This window comes from Dama dama, chromosome 33 (assembly GCF_033118175.1).
Source record: "Dama dama isolate Ldn47 chromosome 33, ASM3311817v1, whole genome shotgun sequence".
In the NCBI taxonomy this organism is placed as follows: domain Eukaryota; kingdom Metazoa; phylum Chordata; class Mammalia; order Artiodactyla; family Cervidae; genus Dama; species Dama dama.
Genome location: NC_083713.1, coordinates 21197968 through 21213877, shown reverse-complemented (window position 1 = coordinate 21213877; position 15910 = coordinate 21197968). Strand labels below are relative to the sequence as shown.

Genomic DNA, 15910 nt, shown 5'->3' with positions numbered 1-15910 from the left:
TATGTTAATGTATAATTTCCCTTGTCATATTGATATTTCAAGAAAAATGACATTAAGGACTTCTTCTTTTCCCAAGATTGCCCTCAACTCTTTTTTGTGTTTAGGCAGTTTCTTAACCTCCCTACTTAAACAGTGGAAACTACTTAGTCCAACAAATAAAATCAATACAATGGTAGTTTCTGGACTAAATTCGATTTCTAGCATTAACTCTGAGCCATTAAGAAGAATCCTACCAGCAGCGGAAGGAAATCTTTTTTTCAAGAAAGGAAACAGAGACCCAGCCCAATGTCCGAGTAATGTGCATCTCTGCCTAAGATATCTAGGGTGTGATTTTCCCATTACAATTTAGTTTCCACCCTAAATGATCTGGAGCCATTTGCTGTATATGTGCACATGAGAAAGAGAAAGAGAGAGAGAGAGAGAGAAGGGAGAAAAACACAGGTCTACTTGGGAGTGAGACCAAAGTTTGACATTTTCATACTATCATCTCAGATCCTAGGTCATGCCGCTGATGGAGTTCACACTGAAGTTCTGGCCAAAACACTGACTTGTCGGGAAAAAATGAGATTCAGAAACTATCATACAAATAGACAAACAACTATTACATTTTAAAGTGTGTTTTATCCTTTGAAAGTGTGCTGTTTAGTTTGTTTGCTTATGAGTCACCCTATAAAAAGCATTAGTAGTAACTGGGCTTCTTTGTTTATCTCTGGGAACCATGTAAACGAGGATGGAGGAGAGACTGAGTTCTACTCCCTGCCCAGTATGGGGTGGCAGTGGTGTTGAGAAAAGGAAAGCCGTAGTTTCCAGCACCAGAGGCAGGGGGAAAAATGAGCTCAGGGTGGTGGAAAGAAAAAGGCACACAGCTTAAGGAGCGGCCGCTAACTTGGTTATACGATCTAAAGATGCATGCAATGGGAGCAATGCAGAGCTTTTTCTAGGTAGCATACACAGGAAACAGCTATATCAGCAGTCTTATCACGGGTGAGAATGTAATTCAGTCAGTGCATGTCACCCAACCCTCTTACCAACCTTAAGTAATGGGGCCTAATTAAAATGCTGTGAAGCCATCAGTTCAACTGAATGGAATATTGAGGAGAAAAACTAAGTTTAATGAAAATGTAATCAATTACAACAGGTATAAATGAGCTAAAGAAATTGTAAAAGAGTGGAGAAAGGGAGAGGAAAATTGATTTTTAACCTAATTTTACAAAGTTGAGCTTGTGAATAAAATAGTCTGGATACTAAGCCATGAAATGGCATTTATTCCCCCTCCATATAATTTTAGAAAGCTAAGATTATTGAATGATTTAGAAAACTGGTATGGGATCTGACTAATTTGTAGGATTTTTATGTGCTGGTGATTATCCAGTAAAGCTCAGGAAGTGATCATCAAAAGATGTAGTGAAATGGTGAACATGCAGACATTTATTGAGACCTGACATATGTCAAGCTGTGCTCTAAGAATTTTTACATATATAATCTTGTTTATTTTCATAAAAAATTTATAAATAGATATTGTTATTATTCCCAATTTATAGAAAAGGAAACTGAGGCACAGAGACTGAGTAATTTGCCCAAAGTCATATCATAAGTAAATGTGAAGTTTGGGATTGCTATCCACACCATCTGTACCAGAGTCCCTCTGTTAGTACATTTGACATGCAATGTCATTGAAGGTAATGGTGGGAACATGCATTCTAATTAGGAAGGGGTTCTATTGCTTTCAAAATCACATGTTTTTCCTACAAACACTAAGATATTTTGCATAACTTAGAGTGAATTCTAGAAATAGTGTTTGTGCTAAAAATTAAATTCTGGGATAAATTTTAATCTATGAGTGTTTGAAAAGTCACAGATATCTGTTACTGGACCAAACTATCAGATACCAGTATCCATTAATAAATTAATTCAACCCTTATTTTGGTCTTATGTCACCCAATGACAAGAAGCTATATTCACAGTGGGGAAGTGGATAAACTAGGAGTTCGGAATTAATGTATACACACCGCTATATATGAAATAGGTAAACAAGGCCCTACTTGCTTAGCACAGGAGAATACATTTAATATCTTTTAACAATCTATAATGGAAAGGGCTTCCCAAGTGGCACAGTGGTGAAGAATCTGACTGCCAAGGCAGGAGATGCAAGAGATGCAGATTTAATCCCTGGACTGGGAAGATCCCATGGAGTAGGAAATGGCAACCCATTCCAGTATTCTTGCCTGGAAAATTCCATGGACAGGGAAGTCTGGAGGTCTACAGTCCATGGGGGTCAGTCACAAAGAGTCGGACACAACTGAATGACTGAGCATACACACATAATGGAAAATAATTTGAAAAAGAATGTATATAGATATACACACACATACATAGACACACACATATATATAAAACTGAATCACTTGCTGTACACTTGAGACTAACACAACACTGTAAATTAACTATGCTTTAATTATAAAAATTAAGCTGAATTCAAAGATTTTTTAAAACCCTGTGTTGTAGTCACTAAGTTAGGCACTTTTTTATTTCATATTAATTTAAGCTGGTCAACCACTCAAGCTCTAAATCCTGGTTAGAAGGTAGTATCATTTAAAGGAGAATATACATGTATGTGCACACATCTGTTGGAGAAGGAAATGGCAGCCCACTCCAGTACTCTTGCCTGGAGAATCCCATGGATGGAGGAGCCTGCTAGGCTGCTGTCCATAGGGTTGTACAGAGTCGGACACGACTGAGGCGACTTAGCATGCATGCATGCACTGGAGGAGGAAATGGCAGCCCACTCCAGTGTTCTTGCCTGGAGAATCCCAGGGACGGGGGAGCCTGGTGGGCTGCCGTCTATGGGGTTGCACGGAGTCGGACACGACTGAAGCGACTTAGCGGCAGCGGCACACACATCTGTGGACACACAAGCAGGGTTTTAAAGTTGCCCAGCAGGTACAAGACTTGTGCCCTGATGCTGTGCTTACATGGTCATTGCAGATATCATTTTAATTGCCTATTGACAAAGAATATGATTACGATATACATGGTACTCGAATTTAAAAAACTTCCAAATATGAATTCTATTACCCACTTTTCTTCCCACAAAGATGGGTATCTTGTAAACTATATGTGATCTGGGTAGTAAAAAGATTATCTGCCCTTATGTCTTATTTAATTCTCCTAGATGTCCTTGATATTGTCTTGTACAAAAAGACCGTGAATAACTTAGTTTTAATTTATTTGTTTGTCTCACTTATTCCTGATTGGAGCAATTGAGAAAAATTACATTCATAAATCTTATTGCCAAGATAATTAATCATGCACGAAATACTCCAAGCTGCTTCTGATTCTCATTAATGAAGCAGATTATCTGCAAAATAAGATGCTGCTGGAGTTGGAAAAAAAGGTCAGCTACTCATCTTTAAATGTAAAACAAGTACACATTTTTACATCTGAAAAACAAAGAGAGGACATGTTATGATTATGCTTTTCAGGCTACCACATTTCAATTAAGATAGAAAAGTATGTGGTCTTCATCTGCTTTTTTTCTGAAACTGATGTAAATTTTAAGTTGCCATCATTGTGGTCACCTAATTTCTTTTCCAAAGGAAATTAGCTGAACTATTATGGTTCAAAAGCATTAGGTTATAAGCACTTAGAAACAGAGGAGTATTAAATGAATCTTTTAAATGGCTCTTATGAAAGAAGATGCATTAGCTATTCAGACATCCACATTGTTATTCATCAGTAATCTTTGCTCTAATTCTCCATTTAATGTTCCTTCTTCTTACATGGTTAAAATGATTGACAAAGCTATTTTATTAATGGAAGGTTTCACCGCTCCTGTGTCCCCTAAAAAAAAGTACAGAACTGACAAAATTATCTTTACCCTACAATGAAGCATGTGTCTCTGTGGTTCCACAGTTTTCCAGGCTTTATGGGGTAGTTCATCTGGGAACATGACAATCACAGAACTCAAATTACTAGCAGGAACATGACAATCATAGAATTCAAATTACTAACAGAATCACATTCAGTTTGGTGTCCCCACTGCTAACCTTCCTCAGTATATCTTCAACAAAACTTTAACATAAAACATTCAGGAAAAACTTGAAAACTTAGGTAAGATAATTATGCTTCTATCTACCTGGATTTAAAAATCTTTCCTTGTTCACAGAATTATCAACATAGTAAATCTTACTTATTATTTATAATAGTGAAAAGCTGAAGAGACTCTACTTCCACATCAGTAAGATTATTTAAATTGTGCTACATTCAGAGAGTGAATGAAATACAACATGAAGATTATCTATGGTATTTTTGACACAAGACTATGTCTATGACATGTTTAATTTGAGTATTAGGCAATAAGATAACAAGATAACATGCATAGGTTATTAGTTTTTGCATGCTTGCTTTGCTATTTCTGTAATAAATGTACCCGTGCCTGCGACTATACTCACGCTTATAAAAGTCTAAAACACAGCAGAAGTCAAATGCTAATTTGCAATTATTTGTATGGATAGTAATCTATAGTTTTAACTCGTTAATAGATAAACATTAAATCATAAGCAGAAAAAATACAATTCTATTTTTGGTTTGAATTGCTAATTAGGTTTCCATTAAACAAGTATGGCTAAGAATATAAAAGTGACTTATTTGATGATACCTTGTGAAAGCAAAATAAATAATGAATTTAGCCTTTAATACAAGACTAATCTTTCTGATAATAAAGCAAATAAAATAAAGTTTATTTTCCAATAAACTGTGGAAAATTCTGGAAGAGATGGAAATACCAGACCACCTGACCTGCCTCTTGAGAAACCTGTATGCAGGTCAGGAAGCAAAAGTTAGAACTGGACATGGAACAACAGACTGGTTCCAAATAGGAAAAGGAGTACATCAAGGCTGTATATTGTCACCCTGCTTATTTAACTTATATGCAGAGTACATCATGAAAAACGCTAGGCTGGAAGAAGCACAAGCTGGAATCAAGATTTCTGGGAGAAATATCAATAACCTCAGATATGCAGATGATACCACCCTTATGGCAGAAAGTGAGGAGGAACTAAAAAGCCTCTTGATGAAAGTGAAAGAGGAGAGTGAAAAGGTTGGCTTAAAACTCAACATTCAGAAAACTAAGATCATGGCATCTGGTCCCATCACTTCATGGGAAATAGATGGGGAGACAGTGGAAACAGTGTCAGACTTTATTTTGGGGGCTCCAAGATCACTGCAGATGGTGACTGCAGCCATGAAATTAAAAGACGCTTACTCCTTGAAAGGAAAGTTATGACCAACCTAGATAGCATATTAAAAAGCAGAGACATTATTTTGCCAACAAAGGTCCGTCTAGTCAAGGCTATGTTTTTTCCAGTGGTCATGTATGGATGTGAGAGTTGGATTGTGAAGAAAGCTGAGTGCCAAAAAATTGATGCTTTTGAACTGTGGTGTTGGAGAAGACTCTTTAGGGTCCCTTGGACTGCAAGGAGATCCAACCAGTCCATCCTGAAGGAGATCAGTCCTGGGTGTTCATTGGAAGGATTGATGCTGAAGCTGAAACTACAGTACTTTGGCCACCTCATGCGAAGAGTTGACTCATTGGAAAAGAGCCTGATGCTGGGAGTGATTGGGGGCAGGAGGAGAAGGGGGCAACAGAGGATGAGATGGCTGGATGGCATCACCGACTCGATGCGCATGAGTTTGAGTAAACTCCGGGAGTTGGTGATGGACAGGGAGGCCTGGCGTGCTGCAATTCATGGGGTCACAAAGAGTCGGACACGACTGAGCGACTGAACTGAACTGAACTGAGTCTTTCTGAGAGCAAAGATGAGTAGGATTGGGGGAGTATGTAATGCACTGCTCTTTTCAGACATGATGATAAAAAAAGCTAATACTAATATTGCATTTTCCATATACCAGGTACTGTTCTAAGCACTTGACATACAATAACTTGTTTGATGATTCTAATAACACTGTGGTGTAGGTACTATTACCTCACATTTTACAGAAGGCTCATTTGATGGGTTGAAATGAGAAAAGACCTTTGATGGGTTTCCCTGATGAGAAAACTCAGGGAGGTTAAATAATTATACAGGTACTCAACTGGTAAACGGCTGAGTCAGGATTCAAATGCAGTCAACAAGCTCCAATACTTTGGCCACCTGATGCAAAGAACTGACTCACTGGAAAAGACCCTGATGCTAGGAAAGACTGAAGGTGGGAGGAGAAGGAGACGGCAAAGGATGAGATGGGTTGGATGGCATCACCAACTTTATGGACATGAGTTTTAGTAAACTCCGGGAGTTGGTGATGGGCAGGGAAGCCTGGCGTGCTGCAGTCCATGCGGTCACAAAGAGTCGGACATGACTGAGTGACTGAACTGAACTGAACAAGCTGGCCCCAGGATCTGTGATCATAAAAGCACAGAGAAGCAACAGTGACCATTATTAAATACTTGAGCTGCTGCTACTGGTATTTATGAAAGAAAACATAACATGGGCTGTTTTAAGACAAAGAGTCTTAAATTTTATATGTAAGGAAAGGATTAATTTATTTATTGATAAACTTTAAAGATCTATTTTTTGGTCTCATGATCTTTTTGTTTCTTTTGGACACACACAACACATGGGGTCTTAGCTCCCTGACCATGGATCAAACCCATAATCCCTGTAGTAGAAGCACAGAGTTTTAACCACTGGACTGCCAGGAAAGTCCCTCATGACCTTTTTTTAAAAATTCTTATTGAAATATAGTTGATTTACAATGCTGTGTAAGTTTCAGATATATAGCAATATGTACATATACACACACAGACATATTCAGTTATAAATATATATATATATATGCATACACATTAGATATTTTTCCTTTACAGATTATTACAATACAGTGAATATAGTTCCTTGTGCTATACAGGAGGTCCTTACTGGTTATCTCTTTTACATATAGTAGTGTGTATATTTTAATCCCAAACCCCTAATTTATCCCTCCCCTACTCTCCCCTTTGGTAACCATAAGTTTGCTATCTGTATGTCTATTTGTGTTTTGTAGACAGGTTCATTAATATCATTTTTTTAGATTCTAAATATAGTGATATCATATGATATTTATCCTTCTCTGTCTGACTTACCTCAGACATGTATAATAATCTTTCGGTCCATCCACAGTGCTGCAAATGGCATGATTTCATTCTTTCTACGGCTGAGTAATATTCTACTGTTTATACATACCACATCTTTATCCATTCATTTTTTGATGGACATTTAGGTTGCTTCCATGTCTTGGCTATAGTAAATAGTGCTGCTATGAACATTATGAACAAAACCATCCCAAAGAAAAAGAACTGCATTAAGGCAAAGTGGTTGTCTGAGGAGGCTTTACACACAGCTGAGGAAAGAAGAGAAGCAAAAAGCAAGGGAGAAAGGGAAGATATACAAACTGAAGGTAGAGTTCCAGAGAATAGCAAGGAGAGATAAAAAGGTCTTCTTAAATAAAGAATGCAAAGAAATAGAGGAAAAAAATAGAATGGGAAACACTAGAGATCTTCAAGAAAATTGGAGAATCAAGGGAACATTTCATGGAAGGATGGGCAGGATAAAGGACAGAAACAGTAAGGATCTAACAGAAGCAGAAGAGATTAAAAAGAGGTGGCAAGAATACACAGAAGAACTATACAAAACAAGGTCAATGACCCAGATAGCCACGACGGTGTGGTCATTCACCTACAGCCTGACATCCTGGAGTCAGAAGTCAAGTGGGCCTTAGGAAGCATTACTACAAATAAGGCTAGTGGAGATAATGGAATTCCAGCTAAGCTATTTCAAACTCTAAAAGATCATGAATTTAAAGTGCTGCACTCAATATGTCAGTGAATTTGGAAAATTCAGCAGAGGTCACAGGACTGGAAAAGGTCAGTTTTCATTCTATTTCCTAAGAAGGGAAGAGCCAAAGAATGTACAAACTACTGCACAACTGTGCTCATTTCACATGCTAGTAAGGTTATGCTCAACATCCTTCAAGCCAGGCTTCAGCAGTATGTGAATGAGAACTTCCAGATGTACAAGTGGGGTTTAGAAAAGGCAGAGGAACCAGAGATCAAATTGCCAACATTCTTTGGATCATAGGAAAAGCAAGGGAATTTCAGAAAAACATCTACTCTGCTTCATTGGCTACGCTAAAGCCTTTGACTGTGTGGATCACAACAAACTGTGGAATATTCTTGAAGAGATGGGAATATCAGACTACCTTACCTGTCTCCTGAGAAACCTGTATGCAGGTCAAGAAGCAACAGTTAGAACCAAACATGGAACAATGGACTGGTTCAAAATTGGGAAAGGAGTACAACAAGTCTGTAAAATGTCACCCTGCTTAGTTAACTTACATGCAGAGTACATCATGTGAAAATGCAGCCAGGATGAATCACCAGTAGGAATCAAGATTGCCAGGAGAAATATCAACAACCTCAGATAGGCAGATGATAACACTCTGGTAATGGCAGAAAGTGAAGAGGACCTAAAGAGCCTCTTGATGAGGTGAAAGAGGAGAGTGAAAAAACTGGATTAAAACTCTACATGAAAAAAACTAAGATCATAGCATCCAGTCCTATTGTTTCATGGCAAATAGATGGGGAAACAGTGGAAGCAGTAACAGATGTTATTTTCTTGGATTCTAAAATCATGGCAAATGGTGACTTCAGCCACAAAATTAAAAGATGCTTGCTCCTTTGAAGTAAAGCTATGACAAACCTAGACAGCATATTGAAAAGCAGAGACATCATTTTGCCCACAAAGGTCCATATAGTCAAATCTATGATTTTTCCAGTAGTCTTGTACGGATGTGAGAGCTGGACCATAAAGAAGGATGAGCACTGAAGAATGGATGCCTTCAAATTGTGGTGCTGGAGAAGATTCTTAAGAGTGCCTTGGACATCAAGGAAATCAAACCAATTCGTTTGAAAGGAAAATCAACCCTGAATATTCATTGGAAGTACTGATGCTGAAGTTGAAGCTCCAATATTTTGGTCACCTGATGCAAAGAACTGACTCTTTGGGAAAGACTCTGATGCTGGGAAAGACTGAAGGCAAAAGGAGAAGGGGGCAGTAGAGGATGAGATGGTTAGATAGCTTCAAGGACTCAGTAGACATGAATCTGGGCAAGCTCCAGGAGATGGTGAAGGACAGGGAAACCTGGCATGTGGCAGTCCATAGGGTCACAAAGACTTATTGGCAGAACAACATCATGAACACTGGGGTGCATATATCTTTTCAAATCATAGATTGTTCCAGATACACTCCCAGAAGTGGGATTGCTAGATCACATGATAACTCTGCTTTTAGTTTTTTAAGGACCCTCCATATTGTTCCCCATGGTGGTTGAACCAATTTACACTCCCACCAACAGTGTAGGAGGGTTCCCTTTTCTCCATATCCTCTCCAGTATTTACTATTTATAGACTCTTTGGTGACAATCACTGTGATTTGTTTGAGGTGATACCTCACTGTTGTTTTGATCTGCATTTTTCTAATAATTAGCAATGCTGAGCAAGAACGTTTTCATGTGCCTGTTGGCCAGATTTATGTCTTCTTTGGAGAAATAATTTAGATCTTCAGCCCATTTTCCGATTGGGTTGTTTTCTTGTTTTGTTTTTGTTTTTGTTTTTGTTTTGATACTGAGCTGTATGAGTTGTCTGTATATTTTGGAAATAGATCAGGTTTACTGAAAATAAAATTTATCCTTAAGATAATTACTAAATTGATTTTGGTTCTAGACTATTAAGAGTCGAGTCTAAATGAAAGCCTGGTTCTTGTAACCACAGCTGTGAATTCTTAAAGCCTTACTATACCTATGGTTTTATTTTTTTCTGACTTTATTTTTCTGGGTTCCCAAATCACTGCAGATGGTGACTGCAGTCATGAAATTAAAAGATGCTTACTCCTTGGAAGGAAAGTTATGACCAACCTAGATAGCATATTAAAAAGGAGAGACATTACTTGGCCAACAAAGGTCCGTCTAGTCAAAGCTATGGTTTTTCCAGTAGTCATGTATGGATGTGAGAGTTGGACTATAAAGAAAGCTGAGCACTGAAGAATTGATACTTTTGAACTGTGGTGTTGGAGAAGACTCTTGAGAGTCCCTTGGACTGCAAGGAAGATCCAACCTGTCCATCCTGAAGGAGATCAGTCCTGGGTGTTCATTGGAAGGACTGATGCTGAAGCTGAAACTCCAATAGTTTGGCCACCTGATGCGAAAAGCTGACTCATTGGAAAAGACCCTGACACTTGGAGGGATTGGGGGCAGGAGGAGAAGGGGACGACAGAGGATGAGATGGTTGGATGGCATCACAGACTCAATGGACATGAGTTTGGGTGAACTCCGGGAGTTGGTGATGGATAGGAAGGCCTGGCATGCTGCGGTTCAAGGGGTCACAAAGAGTCAGACATGACTGAGCAACTGAACTGATACCTATGGAAGCCTCTGAAAACTAAACAGTTTTAAGAGACTTAGACACATATAACAACAGCAATGCTAAACCCAGGGGAATGAATAGGAATGAAATGAGAAAAAATTCATAAGTTGTAAGGTATATCCAAGAACAGCGATGATAAGAAAACTAGTATTTATTAAGCATCTTTTAAAATGGTAGGCATTGTGCTCCATGCTTTACACATGTTATTGATTTTAATCCTTAGAACAAGTCTGTGAATTGTTATTATTTCCAATTTAAAGATTAGACTTGTTAAAACAACAATGAGATACTGCTATGCTCCTATCACAGTGGCCAAAGTCCAAGACCCTTTAGCATCAAGTGCTGACAGGACGTGGAACAACAGCAACTCTCGTTGAAAGTGGTACAGCCACTTTGGACGGCAGTTTGGCTATTTCTTATAAACATACTCTTAGCATATATCATCCAGCAACTGTGTTCCTTGTTATTTACCCAAATGAATTAAAAACTTATGTCCATACAAAAACCTGCACATGGAATACTAATTACAGCTTTATTCATAATGGTCAAAACTTAGAAGCGACCAAGTTGTCCTTCAGTAGGTGACTGACAATGGGATATTATTCAGTGCTAAAAAGAAATGAGTTGTCGTCATGAAAAAAATGGATAAATCTTAAATGCATATTAATATGCAAAAGAAGACAATCTGAAATGGTTACACATTATACAATTTCAGTAATATGACATTCTGGAAAAGGCAAAACTATGGAGACAGTAAAAAGATCCATTTTTGCCAAGGATTAGGCAGAGTGGAATGAATAGGTGGAACGCAGATGATTCTTAGGGCAGCAGAATATTTTGTGTACTAAATGGTTGATATATGTCATTACATATTCTTCCAAACCCATAGAATGTACTGCACCCAGAGTAAACCCTAGTGAATACTATGGACTTGGGGTGATAATAATGTGTCAGTGTAGGTTCATCAATTAAAACAAATGTACCACTGTGTTGGGGGATGTTGATAGTGGGAGAGGTGGTGCATGTGTGGGAACAGAGGATATCATGTACTTTCTGTTCAATTTTGCTATGAATCTAAAACTTCTCTAATAAATAAATTTTATTTTAAAAAGCACTCCCTCAAAAAGAACACACTTTCCCCCAAATATGAAGCAATGTAAGTTAGAGAACTCACCAAATCAAAAACCTTCTGTAATCTCTTACTTTAGTTATTATCAAGACATCTTTATGCTTTTTGGGGTTGGCATGGTATCTAGATTTCCCTTAAGCACATGACTAGATTAGATAGTTCATTTTGAATCTTCATGTGGTTATTTATTTTTTACTGCAGAGGATAAGTGGATGATTATTGTCACAGTCTCAAAGCAGAAAGGCAAAATTACTACCTTAAAAATAAATAAAACTTACAGTAGCTGCTTTTTCATTCTTGGGAAACTGTTCTGTGTTTTGAAAGCCTCTTTGCAGATAGACTGTCTCTGGATAAGAGAGGTTGTAGTTTAAAAGGGATAAACTACTCTACACGATTAAGTTAGAGGAGCTTTTAATGTATTCTTGGAAGCACTAGAGGTAGGGGTTAGGCGTTATGAATTCAATAGAAAGAAAATAGCAAGTTTATTTTTAAGTGAACGGCATCTCTGGGAACATGGCTTCAGGTCAGGATTAGGGCAGAAAGAGAAGGACAAAGAGAAAGAGAGGGGTAGAGTGTTATGGAATGGGGAGGTCAAGGAACTCTGGAAACAGTTGTCTGATAAACAACTGTATGTTTTTTCTTGTCCTGAGCATTAATTCTCCTTTGCTGTGCCAGAAAGTGAAAGTGAAAGTGTCAATCGCTGAGTTGTGCCCAACTCTGTGCGACCCCGTGGACTGGAGCCCACCAGGCTTCTCCACCCTTGGGATTTTCCAGGCAAGAATATTGGAGTGGGTTACCATTTCCTTCTCCAGGGGATCTTCCTGACCCAGGGATTGAACCAGGGTCTCCTGCATTGTGGACAAACCCTTTACTGTCTGAGCCACCAGGAAATCCCTTGCTGTACCAGAATTCTCAGTTAAAGACTACTGCATTAGACAAAAGAATTCTGGATAATCAGCATGTAAAGGTGTGGTGGGGGAAGAACTAAACTGGGGAAGGGCTGTGGCTTAGCAGGCAAAGCACAGCAGAAGCAGGACAGCAAACGGTAGCCAAGGAAAATGGGATGAAAGTGGAGATGGGCTGAGACATGTATAGTGACTTAGAGGAGGAGGTGACAAAATGCAAGATGACTATGTGTCTGGCGGTGTCTGCATTTGGGTGTCTGTCCAATGACACCTCCTCAGAGAGGCCTTCTATGATTCCTTCTCTGATTAAAAGTAGATCAACAAAAGGCAAAATTCACTGCCCTAGTTAATCTTCTTTATAGCACTTGTCATTGTTCATTTGTTTATTATTGTACCCCTGGAAGGGGAAATGGCCACCCACTTCAGTATTCTAGAAGGCAAATCTCATGGACAGAGGGGCCTGGAGGGCTACAGTCCACGGGGTCACAAAGAGTCAGACGTGACTTAGCAACTGAACAATAACAACAAAAAGCACTAGAATCATGGTTCTCATCTGGGGGTAATTTTGCCCCCCAGGGGACATTTAGCAATGTCTGGAGACCTTTTTGGTTGTTACAATTAGAGTATATTCTACTGGCATCTGATAGATAGAAGGCCAGGAATGTTGCTCACCACACGAGAGTGCCCAGGACAGCCTCCCAAAGGAATTACCTAGCACCAACTGTCAGTAGTGCTGAGGTTATTGACAGATAAGCATTAGAAAATGCTTAGGATTAGAAGGGAAATTCCTAAGGAAATGCATTGAAGGAAAATCACTAGAGGAAAAAGACTTTATCTTGTATGTTGTGTATCCCCAGTACTTATAGTAGGACCTGGTATACAGTAGGTGCACCTGGCAGACTACAAGTCCATGGGGCTGCAAAGAGTCAGACATGACTGAGCGACTAAGCACAGCAGTACTGCAAACAGTGGGTACTCAGTAAGTATTACCTGAAAGGTTAGTTGTCATTTAAATCCTCATTTTTCCAGCTTGAAAGAACCAGCTCTCCTGGACTCATATTTGTTATGTCAATCTCTCCAGTTTAGACTGGAGCAATAATATAAAGTATGCATCTTTCTTATGCATCTAGACCAGGATACCTACTTCCACATCATTTCTCCCTAAAAATTCCTTCCACTTAATCTGTATGGGTTGAAGCATGGGACTGGGGCAGTTATAAACATAGCAATAAATATCCAACCTATTTGAGCTGGGGTTTTGCAAAAAGTTCTATCCACTCTTACTCTCAAGTGATTGGGACACAAGGAACGTAGAGCAAACACAGTGACAAATGACCAGCGCTGGGCCGATAGTCTGGATAATGAGCTCTGACAAGCCTGTGCTCATCAACCTCCCACTCCAAACCCCTCTAACCACTGAGCATCCAACCATAGGCCAAGGTTATATTTCTTCATTGGTATCAGACTGCTCCTCTAAGAACATTATCTCTATTTTAGGCTGATAGACTTTCACTGGCATTAGCAACAATCTAGTACAATTCAGCACCATCGCACATCTCCAACATTCAAGAAAATCACAATGAACATTTTCCAATTTCAAAAAAATGTATCTAAAAGTAGTGACCTGGATGGAAACAAGAAAGCAAATCCAACAATAGGACCTAGTCATTTTCAAAACTGCTAGTGGATATCCTCCCATTTAAAAAAATGAGGATTACAATGAAAAGAAATAAAATCTTTGTTTTTATATTACTTGCTTGGGAAAGCAACATGGTACTTTGGATCAAAGACCAAAGGATTTGACCATGACAGTGATCATCCATACAACAAGCCAATTTCACTAGCCAAGGTCAGGATACCATCAGTGCCCCTTGAGGTTACCTGACTTTCCTGTTGGTCCCACTGACACATCTGCAGAACCTGACTCAATTCCTGCTGCTGTTGCTTCAGGTACTTGTCTAGTTGCCGCCTCCTGTCTTGGAGAAGTTCAAGAAGACTGTCGATCTTCAGGCAGCTGTTTTGAGCTCCCTGAATCATCTCAGCATTTACATTAGGTCCATCACACTTGATTTTTTCTATGAAGTCAGTGAGTTGTTGACTTTTGTTTAAAAGGGCTAGAGATCGTTCTAAGAGTTCTAGAGAAACAAACAAACAAACAACAGTGATATGAGTAAAGCTTTTATATAGTAATAGTTGGACTTTTCATATCATTTTAAATATATGTAAACCTCTATTAAAAATAAGGGATTCAAATACGTAAACATAAAATGTCTCTGATTGAACTGGTCAGATATCTCAGCCTAACAATTGCTATGATGCCAACTGCCAAGTGGTAGGAGGCTGAAGTTTTCAGCATTAGCATAAATCAGTACAGGGAGTGGAAAGACTCTGAGATTTGAGCACTGGTTGAGTTCGTTTTTAGTGGTATGATGCTGGTTAAGGCACCTCCTCTCCTTGGCACACTCTACATCCTGAGGTGATTGGACTAAATCTGAGGTTTCAAAGCCAATGCCTTCAGAGACCAAACAAGAGCTCAGTGGCTGTGCTGGCCAGGTGCCCAGATGCCAGAGACTACGGCAAAGTGGAAAATACGTGCTTAGACTCACAGGATCAGCCGTCACTAGTGCCAATCAACTGCGGACATGAGAGAATATGGGTTCAGTGTTGATGGGGTTTCCAAATTTTAGAGAGTTATAAATATGGATTTTTTTGTAAAAGTTTCTGATTTTTAAATGTTTTGTAATTTGTATTTTTAAATTAAAAAGAATACTGAAGGATAAACAGAACATGGCTCTCTGGCAAATGGGCCACCAACTTGTGCCCTCTGGAGTAAATAGCATTTTGGGTTTGGGCAACATCTTGTCGAAATGGGAGCTTAAGCCTGAAAATTAAAGGGCCACCAAGGGAGAGAGTGTAGAAGAGGGAGCTGAGAGTAGCCCTGCAAGAGCAACCTCACTTAGGGATCAACTGGAAGAGCAACTGGGAAACTATCCACTCTCCACAGTCAGAAACTCAGCAGACAAGCATGACATATCCCTCACCCTAATTTCATCTCTATTGAGACCTGTCAATTTCACTTTCTATCTCCTGCATCTGTCTATTTTTCTCTATCCCCAATACAGAAAGCATCATCTGTTCCCTGAACTTGTATGTACATGTGGTCAGTCGAGTCTGACTCTTTGCGACCCCATCGACTGTAGTCTGCCAGGCTCCTCTGTCCATAGGATTCTCCAGGCAAGAATACTGGAGTGGGTTGCCATTTCCTCCTCCAGGGGATCTTCCTGACCCAGGGAGGAAGATCCTGTGTTTCCTGCCTTAGGAGGCAGATTCTTTAACACTGTGCCACCTTGGAAGCCCATATCCACAACAGAAAGTATCATCTGTTCCCTGAAATTGTGTCGTCATCTCTTAGTTGCATCT

General features: G+C 39.2%; 1 protein-coding gene across 1 annotated transcript in view; it reads right to left on the bottom strand.

The window, feature by feature from the left end:
* CCDC141 (coiled-coil domain containing 141) overlaps positions 1-15910 on the bottom strand; it is a 231040-nt gene that overhangs the window by 131993 nt on the left and 83137 nt on the right. The window contains exon 5 of the mRNA XM_061135268.1: positions 14372-14625. Coding sequence (XP_060991251.1) covers positions 14372-14625 — 254 coding nt within the window. The remainder of the gene's footprint in view (positions 1-14371; positions 14626-15910) is intronic.